This window comes from Anoplopoma fimbria, chromosome 8 (genome assembly GCF_027596085.1).
Source record: "Anoplopoma fimbria isolate UVic2021 breed Golden Eagle Sablefish chromosome 8, Afim_UVic_2022, whole genome shotgun sequence".
NCBI classification, from domain to species: Eukaryota; Metazoa; Chordata; class Actinopteri; order Perciformes; family Anoplopomatidae; genus Anoplopoma; species Anoplopoma fimbria.
In genome coordinates, this window is record NC_072456.1 from 7823371 (window position 1) to 7841004 (window position 17634).

Below are 17634 nucleotides of genomic sequence, written 5' to 3' on the forward strand. Positions count from 1 at the left end.
GATTCAAATGCAAAATAAATGTCCGATGGTGGTGAGGCAGTCCCAGGAGAACAAAAATATACTGTTGACCCTAATCTCATGCTTTTCGCTTCCAGTTTGTTAAAAACAGTAAATACAACGTATTGGATATGGTGGTGAGACAGGCTTGACAGGCTTGACAGGATTTCAGATTTCAGCTTTTTCTTTACAAAGTTTAATTGGCAGTTAAATGGGTCATTTTTATTAGTACAAAATGGAAAAAAACAATATTGAGACAGTTCCCTCAAGATTAAAAAAACAAATCAAATAGAACTACTCTTTTGAAAAATACAAAACAAAACCTTTTGTATCCTTTTTGTGACGTTGTACTGGCAGTTTCATTTTTAATTCATTTACATTGGAACAGGTATATATGTGTTCCGTCACTGCAAAGCAGAGAAGTAAATATATATATATTTTTGTATATATAGTATACAATTAGTATGTAGTATGAAATTGGCAAACAGAGGCTGGTTAATAAACTATCAGTGCAATATGTATAGGGGAAGTGGGCTCACCAATAAAAACTAAATACAACCCTTTTCATGCATTAACAATTACAGACTCATACTGACAGTATTCATGCCTGTATTTTGTCTTTGTTCAGTTCAAAGAAGTTCTCTGTTTCCACAGCGGAATGACTTCAGTGAACCTTAGATGCCTGAGACACCTCACTCAGTTGAAAACACCTTTTGTTTTGATTACATACAATCCCATTTGCTGTAAACATTTTTCCTTCTTCTCTGTTATCTCTCTGAGTTATCTCTCTCTCTCTCTCTGTCTCTCATTGGTCAGCTTTATGTCAGTGAGCACTCTAGAGGAATAAAACAACAGCAGGGGGTGGAGTAACCAGCAATTCTGCAAACTCCACCGCTCGCAATCACACCGCTGCCTCCCTCGTGGTTCTATCGGTATTCCCAGCTACAGCTTTGGATCTGTAACATTCCACCATGTGTAAAGGACTTGCAACACTTCCTACAACTTGCATGAAAAGGTAAGACCAATTTAGTTTGGACAACAGGTAGATAGAAGTGATTGCATGTTTCTGCTCAAATGAAATATAGATAAAATGCTTGTAAATATCTGAAACTGCATATGCTGACCTCACCATTTTCAAAACACACATATTTTAAACTAGCAAATGACATAAAACCCCCAGTTCAATGAAATGCATTTAACTCATCATCCTCTTATCTGCTTCTCCACAGTGCCAAAGACATCAAACATAAAATTAAGTCCTTAATCCACAAACATGATCCCCAAGCAACGGATCAGAAGCAAATAAAAGAGAAGACTGCTGCTGCAGCAAAGAGGTCAGAATTGATCTCAATTATCAAGTTTTTGTTTGTATTCTTTGGATGCCATATAAAGCTGCTCTTCCAGGAGATGGGACAAGATATTTTAAACTCTATCTCAAAGATTATGATTAAACTCGACTCCAATTATGTCTCGTGGAAAGTAAATGTTCCATTGGAAAACAAAATCATCTATTTGCAATTTGATCTAGAAGTTGTCTCCACAGTTATGAGTTGATAAATAGTGCTTATGATAAATGTATTTCATGTAGTCAATATTTATCTTTAATCACTGTGGGAGGGGACTAATAATTTGAGTTTGAGGGCATGTTCCACTGAACTAACTGCTTTTTACCCACCTTGATTGGTCAAGAAAAAAGTTATTGGTTTTGATCCCTAATCATTAATTAAATGACTTGCAACTGGCAACTTCCACGTCATAGTCTCTCGGAGGTCAGAGAGGAACATCTTGGCCGGTGCCAGTGTTTGAACTGTAGACCTTTAAATTGATTTATTTCAGTTGTGGAAGGTTTCACAAGAGAAGAGCTTAATACTCTGATGTAGAAAGAGAGCTTGCATTAAAACACTGAGGTGAAAAGGGAAAAATATATTTTCCTGCTTGATTTTTGAATTTCTGGTTCAATGGGATTTAGTGGGTTTTGTTTTGAACCCGGGCTGCACGGTGGTGTAGTGGTTAGCACTGTCGCCTCACAGCAAGAGGGGCCCGGGTTCAATTCCCGGGCCAGACAACCTTCTGTGTGGAGTTTGCATGTTCTCCCCGTGTCAGCGTGGGTTCTCTCCGGGTTCTCCGGCTTCCTCCCACAGTCCAAAGACATGCAGCTTAGGTTCATTGAAGACTCTAAATTGCCCGTAGGTGTGAATGTGAGTGTGAGTGGTTGTCTGTCTCTATATGTCTGCCCTGTGATAGGCTGGTGACCTGTCCAGGGTGTACCCTGCCTTCGCCCATTGACAGCTGGGATCGGCTCCAGCACCCCCGCGACCCTTAACTGGATAAGCGGTAACGGAAGATGGATGGATGTTTTGAACCCCTCCCTTTTCTTTTTTAGGAGTGTACATATATTGCAGGTGTTAGTATGTATTACCATGGAAGACATGTCACTATATGTATGTTAGAGTACCCAGTTTGCAATTGGATCACATTTGCTGAAGAACACACCATGTCTTGTTTTGTTATGATCTCGTGAACTGGCCTCAGGCTGCATGCGTTCCTTCAGCAACTCTCCTGTTCTGTATGAACACGACACAACCTTTTTTTAACAACATTTAAGCCATTCAAAAGCATTTATAGGTAATCAATATGTCGTTTTCCTGTACTTGCTCTGCATCAGTATCCTTCCATTTACTAAACAAAGACATGCTGTAGAGCCTCAGTGACACGCGTCATTAAAAGTGATGTATGTCGATTTAGATTGCTCTTTTCTACTCAGGATTAACCGTTAATTATTCACATTATTACCGTTGTTGCAGGTGAAGAACTCTTCAAGGGGGTATTATGGTGTTGTAGGTTTTGCTGTGTAAATGTCAGATGATGCATGCTGGTGTGATTAGATAAGTTATTGATCAGTAAATTAGTGCAGTTTCAGCATCTGGATGAGCTGTACTCATTTAGAACAAAAGCATTACCTTACTACAAATATGTCTCGTTGTGATGGAAATGCTTCTAAGACAATATTTCACATTCATTTTTTCTTGTATTTGTTTTGATGGGATAACAGCAGGGTGGTGTCTATACCTATTGCAACAATTACCCTATTAGACCTTATTCACAGTATACAAACTATATAAATGGTTTTATACTAAATCCCCAGTGGGAACACATGGTGTCAAAATATGAAATTCAGATCAGACCCATCCTGAACACAATTTGTGTAATTACCTGTATAATTTATTTTTAGATAATTTAGATATAATTGCATGCATACATCGTAGTTTTCCTATGAAACTCCCCACTCAGAATGTCTGTACAGCCTTTTTTAAAGAACCCTCTTCATCTGTGTTCTAGCATTCCTACTCCAGCTGAGGTGAAGAAGTGGAAGGAGTCTTTCAGCCATGTGATGAGCAGTCAAAGTAAGTAAGACAATATTGTTTCACACCTAATCTTGTTTAACCTATAATAGGAACAAGTCCTAATGAGGTTGTGTTAGAATCCAAAGCAAGCCAGAAGGACAGTCAGATACTAATACTATTGACAATAACTGCCAGGAGGATGCGTGACTCATTAGTTCTCCAGTAAAATCTTAAACAAAAGTTTGCCAAAAAAACCCTTAAAACTTAACATATGATTATTCTCCTGAGACATAAATGTTCCTAATCATGGAAATATTGTCTGACAAGGCCCTGACCTTCACATTCCTCACTAATGGTAGCCAGTAAAATGTTGATGATCTCAAAAGTGATGCTTAACCTTAATTTCTTCACTCTTTGTAAAAACCAAAAATTGGAGATAAACTAGGAGTAGTACAGAATGTGTGTTTCTTTGTGACCAGTGTAGATCATGATGTTAAAGGAAAGTCAGGGACACTTGGCTAGGACACATAAACATGCAAATTAAAAACATATATGCACACACACACACACACACACACACACACACACACACACACACACACACACACACACACACACACACACACACACACACACACACACACACACACACACACACACTAAGACACACACTGGCGGTCTCTGATGGATTCTCATGCTCTGGTTTTCTGCTACGTGTCTCAAGGCACTACTCAATGGGCCCTCAGGGCATGCTGACCAGTGCAGTGTACATTTGTGTCTATGAGTGTGTGTGAGTGCATAAGCCCACTGAGAATTACACTGGACGTGGACAAAAGAGGGGAGCAATGGCCTTTCGGGAAGCAGCTGAGTTCTGACTTGCTCCGTTCCATGACCTCATCCACTGACCTCCAACAATGTCATGTCCTCCTTCATCTGTCAGCTCTCATTATAGCCTCACTGGTCTCTTCCATCTGATCTCTTAGTCATGTAGGATTTAGAATCAGTAGTACTACAGAAGTATATCAATTTGATAGAAATTTGACTTCTACAAAAGGCTCAGATCTCTGTGTGCTGTGTTTTGGAGAACCCTTTTTAAAAAAGACAGGACGCAATTATTGCTGCTAGGATTTTTTATTATCTTTTTGTAAATGTAATAACTGACGTAATTGCACTGCCTTCACGTGGCTTTGCTCATTTTAAGTGTTTATTTTCTTCTCTTCTTCCTCTTCTCATCCGTCGCTCAGTCATCCGTCGATCAGTCTAAAATTCAGCTTAATTATTTTATGTTGTCTTGTGTAAATATACCAATATCTCAAAATTTGTTTGTTAAGAATTGATTACTCTTTTGATATATTATTGCTTTCAATATTCATGATTGGGCCAGGGTGGTTGGCACCATTCTGGCTAGCTATTGGCAAGAGTTGGTAGCAGAAATGAGACTGGTGTGACTGATTCTGCTGCATCATTCTTTACAAATCTGGCAACAAGTATGGCAGATTTAGGTCGTTTTGATTGGCTGGGACATGTGGGAAGGCTGTATTTTCTTATTACTTTAAAGGAGCATCAATAGTAAATGGATACATTTTTGTGTCTGTCTTTGTTAGCGGGTCGTAGGGTCTTCACCAACTTCCTGAGGTCAGAGTTCAGCAAGGAGAACATGGACTTCTGGGTCGCCTGCGAAGACTACAAGAAGTGTGAACCTTCCAAGCTGGTGAAGAAAGCCAAGCAGCTCTACAAGAAACACGTTGAGGCAGATGCTCCTAATGAGGTAACGGTTTTCATCATAAGCATATGTGTTGGGAACATGCATCAATAAAAATCTAACAGTAAACTAAGCTTATTAAGTCAGGATGGACTCTGGACTGAAATGCCTACAAAGTGAGCAAAACTTGTAAAAAACATTTTGACATTGTTTCAAAGCCTGAAACACACTCCAAAGGCTTTATTGCAAACCTTATTAATGCAACTGCACATTCTTGAAGTGAGTACTTGAAGCTAGTGACTGCGAAGCTATGAATATGCTCCTCAACAACGCTACTATAGGCCTATTAACAACAAGTCAGGCAGTACTCAGTTCAGTCATTTGGGTTAATGAAAATAAAATGAAAAATACAGCTGAGAAAATGGATATGAAAGGGTATTCTGTTATGCTTCCCACCCAAACTTGTCCTGTGCCATAAGTCAGCTATAATACTTGCAAAAAAATGGTCAATTTTCTTCCATCAAACGTTATTACTTTCACTTTTGAAATGTATTATTTGTGTCCCTAATGCCGCTTTACCAAGAAGGCTAACTTCTGTTGTCTTCTTTAAGGCATGTCAAATTCAAGTCAGTACTCCTGAAATGCAAAATAGCTTTTTGTTTTAGTATCTTAACCCGGCCTTTCCTCTCATTCTGTGTAATTAAAGGTAAACTTAGACGAGATGACCAGAGAGGGAACAAAGTGGAACCTCGAGAACACCTGCCCATTTTGTTTCAACGACGCTCAGAAGATGATTTACACCTTGATGGAGAGAGACTCCTACAGGCGCTTCCTCACCTCCAAACTGATCCAGGATCTGTCTCAAACCCAGTCCACCGCTGCTCAGAAACAGAAGGAGATTAAAAACTGGGCAAATAACAGGAAGGTGTTAAATAACTCTTAAACGGCAAGCAAACATGAAAGGCTAGAAGAAGGTGCCAAAGATCTTTACCAATGTTAGTCTTCTGGTGAACACTGGTAAAATCGTTTTGTTTTTGTGTTTTGTGTTTATAGAAAAGAGAAAACTGAGTTAATGTGACATGTAGTCAAGACTTTTGTTCTGTTTTTGTACTTTTAATTTGCCATTTCTGGCAGTTTTTAGGTGGTCGGTTTGAAGTTGCTAAGTAGTAAGTCTCCAAAAAAGGATGTTCCAATTCAAAAAATAGCAATTATGTTTCAAGGTGAAGCATATTTTGTTGTAAATTACCTTTTGATGTTTCACAAATGAGATTTAATGGAGTCTATAGAAGTCTGTGAAGGGAGGTCTGGGTGGTGGATGGGTGAAAAAGTTTTATCCTTTGTGAACTAAATACCTTTGTTGCCTGAACATTACTAGTTAGTTGAATTTACTAAAACATAACCAAACAGTTTTGTTGCTTAAACCTTACAAAGTACTTTTGTTGCTTTTTGTATTTGATTTGTTCAAATTGGTTGCCATTAAAACCAAACCACAATATTCTTTTTATTCAACCTAACAAAATATTTTGCTAACTTTTTGGTTTTGTTTTGTCTCAATTTACAAAGTAAACCACGTGATTCAAACTGTTAAAAACTGCGACTGTAATCTGGGAGAAAATGAGTTTACCATTTGTCATTTCTGCCTTCAACATCAGCTGTCAAGTGTTTTTTCAAATCACAAAAGTTAGATAGTAACTGATTTAATGTACGATATAAATACAGATAGTGGGAAAATGGTTGCTTCTAGTTTCACTGCTCACAATTTTATGGCCGGGCTATACTGATACCCACTACAGAAAACAATCTACAGCTACCTCCACCCAACAGACACGCCCTCAAACAACCATGCTGTCCTGTTGTCACATAACCAGTGTGAAGGATTTGTTTGATTTGAGTAATAATACTGTTAACTCATTATCTTCAAGGTTATATAGTAAGTTATTTATAAGAATGACCCAACTTAACTGTAATTGATGAGAACATAGACAGCAAATTAAGACAGAGTGATAAGCATTATTAAAGTCAAGATGACTAACCTATCAGTATTTTAAAATACCAGTTTTTTTATTATGATGATGATCAGTAACCCAGTTTACTACATTAAATTAACCATTATGTATTTATCTGCTGTGCAGTGAGGTTTGGTTCAATAGTCTTTTGCTAGAACTAGTAAGGTTATCTTAATTAACCATTAGCTTTACATGTTCTTCTTAAATTCCTTCTCACTACTGTTACATGTACGTACAATAGCAGATGCTTGATATTGATGTCTACGTTCTCCTTACCTCGAGTAAGTAAGGTATTTATCTAAAAGATGGATCTGTATATCCCAGAGTGTGACCATAGTAACAACTGACTGTGCTTTACAAAACTTTGACAATATCCCTGCAATGTGCAACTGTTGGCTTCGACAACTTCTAGTGTGGATTTTAAGCGTGATTTGATAATGATTTTCTGTTGTCATGTGATCTACCAAATAGTGGGACAAAAAGTCAAATTGTGACTCGTTCGATTGATTTTTAAGAGTTCCCCTGTAAGTAACAAAGTTTTGTTCAAATGTTTTTGACTGTAATTTTTTCAGTGTACTAAATAGTGTGTTCACTTTGAATGAAAAAGTTTTTGTGACGTTGCATACTAAAATGTTTCATCAAATTGTATACTGTGATGATAGAAAAACTAGATACAACATGTTCATATTTATTAAATGATGTCGTTGTCCTATTTATGTCATTCATTAAATGATGTGATGAATAATCAGAACTCTTTGTGTTGTTAGTCTTGTTTCATTTTGGATCAAGAGAGTTTGAGTTTAATGTTCTCCAATGTGATTTATTTAAATATACATGTAAACAGCAGGTTTGTAGGCATTCATCAGGGAAGGTCATTGTTCACTGTGAGGTGTTTGAAGTGAACTAGCAATACTAGCAAAAGTAATTTTAGGCTTGTGGAAATGTGATTTCTGATTAATGAGCTGAGGTATCTTACTTTGGAAAGGATAAGAGGTCGTTCTGCATTCTTTTAAGATTTTATGATCTCGACCTCAAGCTTTACTTCTCGTGATAACAGGATAATTATTTAACTTGTTATGTCAAGATCATGAGACAGTTTTTTTCTTTGTAGGATGTGTAAAAAAACGTATGATGTTGGCACAACTTAGACTGTGCCCTCAATAACTAACAATCATCTATAATGGCTAGACATTAGACGGCCTCTCCAATCTCTGGTGGTGATTATGTAATGTCTGCAGATGTTTATCACGTCAGAATGAATACCAAATTATCACCAGAAGACAGTTTGGGAAACAGAGATAAAGATGTTTATGTCGTATTACCAAACAATTCAAATCCAAAACTTTCTATGGCTATACCTCTTGTTGAGAAGAGCTTCTGTTTTACCTGACTTGACATCTGACCCCAAAAAGCTGACTGGTCGGTTAGTTCCCACTCAGTTCAGTTTTCAGTGTTTTGAGCATCTTTTCATCAGTGCGAGACATCCCAGCATGCAAAGCCGTGTTAAAATAAAGAATTAAACATTTTTTAAAAAATGATTGCGTTATTACACAATAACACTGTTATTGTTATTACAGAAACTAAAATCTTGGATTTAAACTGTCAAAATCTTCAAATTTAATTTCCGACAACAATGATTGTGATTAGTCCACATAGTTTAGGCCTCAACTGTGTCTTATATTGGTTCACCCTGAGGGTGTATTTGTTTCGATTTACCTCCACTGTTTACTGCAGCTTTATTCACACTCACAGCCGAACTCCATGCCTATTTAAGGGCAACACATTTGGGAGCATGACACACCATACAGTAAATAAGCTTGCTTAAAACTAATCTTCTGCAATTCTAACATTAACAGACAGGGAGAGGGAAAACATGCCTAAATATTTACTGTTGGTTATTTCTTAAGAGGCAGAATCTGTAAAAAAAGTGCTTGGGTTAATAATTCACCAACACTAACAGAAGCGCTTCAAAGTGGATTAGTACTCCAGGAGTTTTTCCACGGAGGCCCAAAATGGGTTAGTCTCTGAAAACATCCTGAGTCGCTGATTAATTTATCCTTTAAGAGGAAGATTGAAGTGACATTTCCAGCAAGTTTCCTACTGAGCAAGAGTCGTGTGAACATCAAAAGGTACAAATAAATACATCTTCTTTACTGGCTGATATAGGCTACTGCTGTGTATCTAATATATTGCTGTATATCAGCCTCAATATGCTTGAATTATGTAGCTAAAACACAGGAGTATAGAAGAAAGTGATAAATCCTCTGGGGCCGCTTGTGTGAATTCTTATCCATCATCTAAAATGAGCAAGAGTATTTAGGAGGACTGTGTGAGGGGGCCAGCAGCTAGAATTTAGCTAAAAACATATTTTGTAACATACAAATTAATCCTGCGGGCTGTAAAACCAAAACAATGAGCTGAAAAATGCTAAAATGCTTCACAGAGCGGAGGGGAAGTGCAGAGTTGGGTGATAATTCTTATGGGTTTGTTTAAACAAATGACTCCCTATTTCACATGACGCATAGTCATTTGATCCATCAAAACAAACTGAAGTAACCTGTTGATTAGAGAAAGGACATAACGGTTGTCTTCACTCTTGACATCAAATGTTTCATTCACCCAACCAGGTCAAAACATGTGACACTACTTCCTGTTTTGAACTGAATGTGTAATGCCATTATTTTTATTAATATTGGCATGATAGGAAAAGGTCGCTTATTTGGGTAACGTTAACATATGTTTAAAGTATTTTGAAAAGGAGACAGTAGTTTGTTTCCTGGTAAGATCAATCTTGCTCGATCAGTAGTGTACGAGATATGCGGTGGCAATCGTGGGGAATCGAACTGCGTGGCTGTGTCATGTAACGTTACAGCTCTTGCACTCACTACTCATATTTGTGAATAAATGTTTTAATAATTTCGCAATTGAGGATTTCAGGATCTCAGACCCCCCGAGTGCCCCCGTATTTTGCACACTAACATCACTTTGTATGGAAATTGCAACTCTGAACCTTTAAGCAAATTCTGAAGTTACTTAAAAATGCTGCAGTGCAACAATAGAACACTTTTCAGAGGGAAGTTGGAAAACCAAAAGTTTTTTATTTGGTAACCATACCCGTTCTTACCCTATAACTGCCCTCCTTTTCTTGAGTTAACTTAACTACTGTGAGTGGTGAAGCCTGTGTATCTCTCATCTAGTCAGACAGCACACACATTTGGCAGCACTCATTTCACTGCACATGAACGGAATCATGAACCTTTTGTTTCTGCCAGCAGGGTGCCAATAATGTGCCTCATGAGGGGATTTAACTTGTATGGAATACTAAACTTCACCATAGTTGGATGACAAAGAAAGCTAATTCTACACAATCAAGTGATCACGTTTCGAGCCAACTTGTGTACCTAACAGATGGTGAAAAAGATCTTGTCGCAGGCTGCTTTTTTAAGATAATTTCTTGGTGAGTCATGTAATTATTTTATTTTCTGCCGTGGTTTTATTTACTGTTTATTGACTGCTATTTCTGACAGCTTTTATTACACATATAGACCTAAACAGAGGCTTGTCAATGTGCCCACAAAAACCTCATCCACCTTTTCCTGAATTAAACATTCAGCCCACAGAAATCTGTCAGAGAAATGAAAAGGGATAAACTCCATGTGTGAACTTTTTGGTTGTAGTTTAAATGAATCTAGTGGAAGTACAGTTGGATCTGTATTTATGTAAGTAAAATGTGAAAGAAAGCATCGTCTAAAATCAGAATTTTCCTCAAAAAAGGTACTGTATGTAACAATTTATGAATTATATTGCGAATCTGTAAATTGCAACATTACGTAAAACAACGGGACCTTCCCTGACTTCTTTTGGTTGCTTATAACAGACAGATTTCTATGCAAAAGGCAGTTTTACCGGGAAAATGTTGACGTTTATGCGCACCCCTGAGAACCTTGCCTCTCTTCAGCTCTCCTACAGCTCCCCCTGTAGCTGTAACAAAGTAAAATACTGCCTTGATTGGGTAACGGCAGCTCATTAATTCATGCTTGCTAACCTTATAACAAGCAAAATATTGTAAGGGGGTATAACTAACTATTCCTTTCTACTAGCCAAGAGCAACGCCAAGGGGTTGCGGCCAAGTAGCTAACCAAAATAAGCTAAGGTGACCAGCTTGCTGTTACTAATCTTTGTGTCATGGATCTGGCGTTGGCTGCTTCTTAACCTCAGCTGATAAAGTAATTTGCAAATTGAAAGCTAGTTAATATCATGGAGCCAATAGTCCAAATTAAATATATGAACATTACATTTAGTAATGTAATTCAAAAATATGATATATGACTGTAGTTAATGTAGTGTCATGTGCCTGTTCTGGCCAATGCTAAGGATGGCCACTCACATCTATTGCACGCACACGCAACAGACAGGATGCAGACCACTTTACGGCCACAGGTATCATTACTAACAAAGATTTTCTGTTTATTTATTTTCAGTTACATATAGTACCTTTAAAAAGGGACAGATGTTACGCTGTGTATGGAAGCTGTGATAATATAGGCTAGATTGAAACTACTTTTTAACAAGATGAAATTGGTGTTAAAATCAGACGTTAAAGACCAGAGTTTGTGCCACAGGAAGTCGGTCTGCAAACGTCAGTACAAAGGACATACATCTCAGTGAGGAAGTAATGATGTCATTTAAATCTCAACTCAGCAGCCCCTGTATGTACAGAGGGAGAGTTGAAAAACAGAAACCTATCTTATGTTATACAAGCCTTTTCTTTGTGTGCTTTTCTTCGCCTGCAGCTGTTATACCAACCAGAGTCTGTTGCCAGGCTCTGAGCCCTGATCGGCGCTTCATTCAGCGCTAACCTACTTATCGCTGGATGTTTTCTGCAGCCTGACAAAAGCCAAGCAGCTGTGAGGCCTGCTAATTAAAACCTGAAGGGAGGATCTGGTGCTCTAATGTGATCCTGCATGCAAGGAAGCACGTACACCCCGACACTCGCACACGCAAAACCACTTATCTCTGCGCGTGCACTCAGTCCATACAGTCCATACATCCCTGGGGCTGCATGTTTAGAGCTCTGGTTTAAGGTCTTGAGATTATTAAATTATAAACACTGCAGGGCTAAAAGTGATTCATCTCATTGTGTGTGTGTGTTTTATTTGTTATTGTGTTGCCATACAGTTTGTGCTAGTGCTAATTTAAGCTTAAATTAAAGGTTTGTGACAGCCTTGTGATATGTTTTGACACTTGATTTTGTGCAGTGATGATATTTTCATTAACCATTTATATAACTATATTGGTTTCCAGTATAAAAGTCTGTACCTGTAGACTTCTATTTTGCAGTCTGCTGTTTCTCTTGCTGTTGACAACAACAACTATACAAATACATTATGTAAAAGGCTCTATGCATTGACAGCAATGGAATTAGTGAAACAGCATTGAAAATAATCACATTTAACACTTACAAAATAAAAGCCACAGATGGTGATTCTTAATATTGTGTTTGACTTTGCGTTTTAATAATGACAATGACAGCCATAAATGCAGATTACATGGGTGCCTGGGAGCTTGGACGGCCAATGGCAATAGTGAGGAATCCTTAGGAAAAAAATCATAATGTAAGGTGATCATATCTATTCTTCCAATGAAGAAAGATACTAGAAGATTGGACACTAAAAGCAGTGAGGTTAACGGATAACTATTTAGCCATCAGATAGGCCCTTTAGGATTACAAAACTCAGTTGTTTCATACAGTGAAACAAGTTTGCCCCTTTTGTGAAAAAGAGGTCTGACCTATATGGCTCTGAGGAATGCATTAAAAATGTGCATACACTACCTTTCAAACAAATTACATTAACCAGTGTAACACATCCCATCTCAGTCAAGATGGGATGAATTATCAGTCAAATGAAACCAACAACACCCGACATTGGACACATGTAGTGAGGGAGCTTCATTGGTGTTGTAGTGTCTGGATTGCATGTAATATTGTTCAATCGCATCGCTTTCTCTCGTTTAAATAGCTTTATATCCAATCTGTCCTGCATGCATGTAGTATTTTATTCAATCTTGATTTACATGAGCTAATTATTTTATTTAGGAATGATTTTACACTGTTAGCAATGACGATGTTGTGGTTCTTGCTCGGTTTGTAGGCATTAAATACATACAGACTGTGGATTCTGTAGATTTAGGTTTCAGGCAATCGCGGAAAAATATGAATCTGGCACTTAAGATACAACTCTTAAATATCGATGTGTAGATGGCACAAGCTGGTTAAAAGACCAACTTAATTTTGAAAATTTACCTAAAAGCACAAATGATATAAAAGTAATATGAAGCTTGACAAATTAGAAACAAGCTTTCTTAATAAGTGTAACGTTTGTACATATTACCCCCCAAAAAAATTGTAAGAGGAAATTAATGGTTGTTTAAAAGATTGTTCTGTTTCTGGGTCTTTCCATTGGCAAAATCTTTAGAATGCGTGAGTGCTCAATTAAGTACAATTATCCATCGTAAATTATGGCTTAGCTTTTAAACCTTTTAAACATGCCACGTAACTTTGGAAACCACATCATCCAGCATGTTGAATACTAAGAGTCTGTGGGAAACATATAGAGCAGTCTTGGCAATGAATACTTACTTCACTGCTTGTTCCCACCTGTTTGAGATAACAGGAGTACGTTTCCTTTCCTACCTAACCTATAATGTTGAGGCAAAAGTGAACTACATGCCAAATAAACATAACCCTTGTTCTAACGAATGATATAACCTTAGGCCTCAGATACATTTGTCATTTGTTAACGTCATTGTCATTGGGTGCCTTTTATAATTTTTTTCTGTTAAGTCATAAAGTAAGTTTGCAAAAAGCTTGCTCATTGTGGCAAATTGCAAGTAGGCTAAAGCAATCCATGATGCTTTATAAACGACATAATCTCTGCTAATTCTGCAAGTGCTATATATTCAAATATAGATGTGAGGTTCATCTCTGTGGAAACTACCTGCACAGACTCTATACAGACAAAAACAGTTTCACATTTTCAAAGAAGAGTGAAATAATGACTTTAAGTACGACTCTACGGCTCTTACATGAGTCTTGTTGAGTGAGGGCTTTATAGACAGGAAGCATGTTTAGATGATGAGTTGCAGCTGAGTTGGCAGGCAGCAGGTCAGCAGGGTGATTAGCTGATAAGGAGCAGGTGTGAAGGCCAGAGAGGGTGGCTGGTGAACAGGTGAGAGATGACTGGATCTAGAAGATTAAAACCCTTCCAGCTTCACTACATAGTGTCTCACTCCACATTAAGTTAGAATCACGGCTGTGGGAGTGCACATGGTCTCGAAGGAGTAGTCTCAAATGGAAACATCCGTTGCCATGGATATAAAGGGACACGTTGCTCACTTAGACATTGAGATAATCTGCCGTTTCCCTGCAAATGCACAAAATAATCAGTGGCAAGATGGAATTGTTCATCTTCAAACATGAGTTGGGTTTAGTTCTTCCTAAGTATGATATGTAGGTCAACACCAGAGTGGACTCGCTGTCAGAGGGTATCGAGTTAATGTCCACTCCCCACCATCTGGTTTCAGGTAATGGGTCTAATTCTTTACACAAGTACGCAAATGGAGGTAGATGGGCCTTAATTCAAGGAGGACATTTTGACGTGTTAGAGTAAAAAAAGCACAGGAGTAAATAATAAAGTTAATGATGGTTGACTTCCATTTAGCTGCTTTGACTATTGTGCATACTGGCTCACAGTCACTAAGTCTGTTCGAGAGGAGCGGCGCCTTGCCTGTAGAGTGGACGAGAGCAGGAGGCAGCAGCAGGGGGTATTTAACAAAGAAATACCACGGTTAAGTCGGACGGTTTTAAGCTGCCTTCAAAGAATACACAGGAAGTCAAAGAAACAGTTACATCCTGTTAGATCCAATCTGTGGGCTACTTGTAGTTTGCAGACAAATATATATTTATGTGGAACCGGAGTGTATCTTGCATTGTATGCTATCCTTTGTTCTTTTTTATGTCTGCCTGTGAAACACTTTGCTGCTCGTTTTGATATGTGTTATATATCTAAGCTTTATTATTATCAATCACACAAAGGTAGTTTTTTTTTTTAGATAAAACCTTCATTGAACAATATGAGACTAATACCCAACAATCTAGCGTTACACATTACAATGACACAGAAAAATGTAATTTTCTACAAAACATGGTGTTTGTTGTCAAATCTAAGAGCCGAACAGCTCTTTGATTTTGCAACAGCCAGGCGTTTCCCATCATGCCCTTGGTCATGCAGACGGTGGAGCACAACTGTGGCGCTTGTCTCCAAAAACTGCAGCCGCCTCGCCCCCAAAGGTTATCGTTGCCCACGTGTTCATGGCTATGGCGCAAGTCAGGATCAAGTTGGACACAAATCAAACCGTCATGCATTGTGCGGAGATTGCCGATTATCGATTCTGCGCAGGACTGGCTCATCTCGAACAAGCCTATTCACCGCAGTCTATGAACTTACAATTGGCTGCCGAGTTCAGCTGGCTTTCTTTTCCCCACTGTTGCTGCATCTTTTGCTTAACACCGCCAAAGACTATTTTGATTGCTATAAAGAAATACAAACAAGCGATAGCGTTTTTATTCTCCCTATACCAGAAGTTAAAATGGGTAGCGCTGTAGATATATGTAAGCTGTAAACTCTAACTAACGGAACAACCATTACGAGTGCTTTTTCCTACTATGACAAGGCGGTCATTCTTATCCTGCAGCTGAAGTTAATTTCATTTGTGTTTTATTAATATAATGACACTAAAACTACCATAACTTTACCATTACAATTATTCAAGTCTCAAGTCTGGTTATGTACAAAGACAACCATGATGGATTTTGACTTAAATGTGACTAGAAATAATGAACCCTAAACCACATTTGTAATTTCTAAATCAATCCAACATGACATGAAATTGCAACAAACTCCTACTGATAAATGAGGTTAAAATGCAAGGATGGGTTATTAAACATCAAACAAAAAGTCACAATGGGAGACGGTGAAATATGACATGAAAAGTTCAAGCATCACTTACGCTGATTTATACTTTCTGACTTGAATTTCTCCTTGTCTTGTGAACAAAAGGTGACTTCTGGAAGAGTTCCCTCCATGCTTTACATTTGAATTATTTCTATTTAAGCTCTCCAACATCCATCCTACACCCCAGACCTCCCAGATTTAAAACATCTCATTTTGTTAAGCCAATTGTTCATTTAAATCTGCCATCTGCCATGGCGTAAATGAGCTTAGGTTACCTTACCTTATTTTGCAAGTAGGGGAAATAAAAGCAGCAAAGATGATTTAGATTGCATCATTTGTGGTGCAATATAAAGATATCCAACAATTTGTTACACATTAAACAGGAAGTTATACAAATGAACACATTAATGAAAGTCTATTTTTATTTGATTATGCCCTGGCACACAATGTACAATAAGCTGAATGAAGGGAGCACTCGTGGATTCAAACCACGTTGTCTTCAGACTGAAGAAGTGCTTCAGTGGAGTAGACTGCTGCTCTACTGCACTTACTGTACTACATGTCTCTCCGGCGATTATTTATTGAGATGTACTGTGCCTGTGCCAAGGAGTCAGCTTGTTGTTTTTGTTGGAAGTGGAGACCAGATGGTCTACTGTCCCCTGGCACATCTCCTCTGCTGTTTCTGCTGCTTGGCTTGTTTTCAACCAACTTTCAGTCTCATCACCTTTCACTCCCCAGAGAAACAGCCTGCTGACCCCACATTGGATAATTCAGCTTTTACAACTGTATATTGAATGCTTTTTAAAATTACTCATCACTTTTCCCTGACAGATAAAATCTTAATTATTTGTCTGTTTATATGAGCCCAGGGACTAAAACAAATCGATGAGGCTTGCCAACCTGGATACCACCAAAACTGCTTACACATCCAGATGATGTTGTTGAAGCGGGAGGGTCAGAGACTGGATGCTTAAAGGACGCACCTCTGAGTCCCCTTTTATTTCCCCCACCCTGATATTTTTTAAAATTCCGATGCAACCGTCTAAGTTAATTCGATATTTTGTTCTTGTCAACATATTCTCAGTACCAACTTTTTAAGTACCGAGGCTTAGGGGCGGCTGTGGCGTAGTGGAGAGCAAGGTAGTTCTCCAATCAGAGGATCGGTGGTTCGATACCCGTGTGTGTCCTTGGGCAAGACACTTAACCCCAAGTTGCTCCTGAAGGCTTGCCATCGGTGTGGACTGGATGATGAATGTTAGTTAGAGTCTGATGGTGGCACCTTGCATGGTAGCCTGTCATCAGTGTGTGAATGGGTGAATGATATGTAATATACTACTGACTGTAAGTCGCTTTGGATAAAAGCATCTGCTAAATGACTGTAATGTAATGTAGTCAGTGACCCTAAGCTTATAACTATGACGCTCTAGTTACCCTTCTTGTGTTAGTTTTGGACTTGGCAGGGATGGCGCTTCAAATTTTCACTACATGCATAATGTTTTTCAAGATGAAATTCCGTCTACACAAGAAGTGAGGTTTAGGCAACAAAACCACTTAGATTTAGGAAAAGAGCG

The 17634-nt window shown here is 38.3% G+C and overlaps 1 protein-coding gene across 1 annotated transcript; it reads left to right on the forward strand.

The window, feature by feature from the left end:
- Window positions 1–968: 968 nt before the first annotated feature.
- On the forward strand, window positions 969–5986 carry LOC129094663 (regulator of G-protein signaling 4-like). The gene is made up of 5 exons (XM_054602923.1): window positions 969–1012; window positions 1227–1331; window positions 3337–3401; window positions 4946–5109; window positions 5750–5986. The coding sequence occupies exons 1-5, from the start codon at window positions 969–971 to the stop codon at window positions 5984–5986; spliced, it is 615 nt and encodes a 204-aa protein (XP_054458898.1).
- Window positions 5987–17634: the final 11648 nt, after the last annotated feature.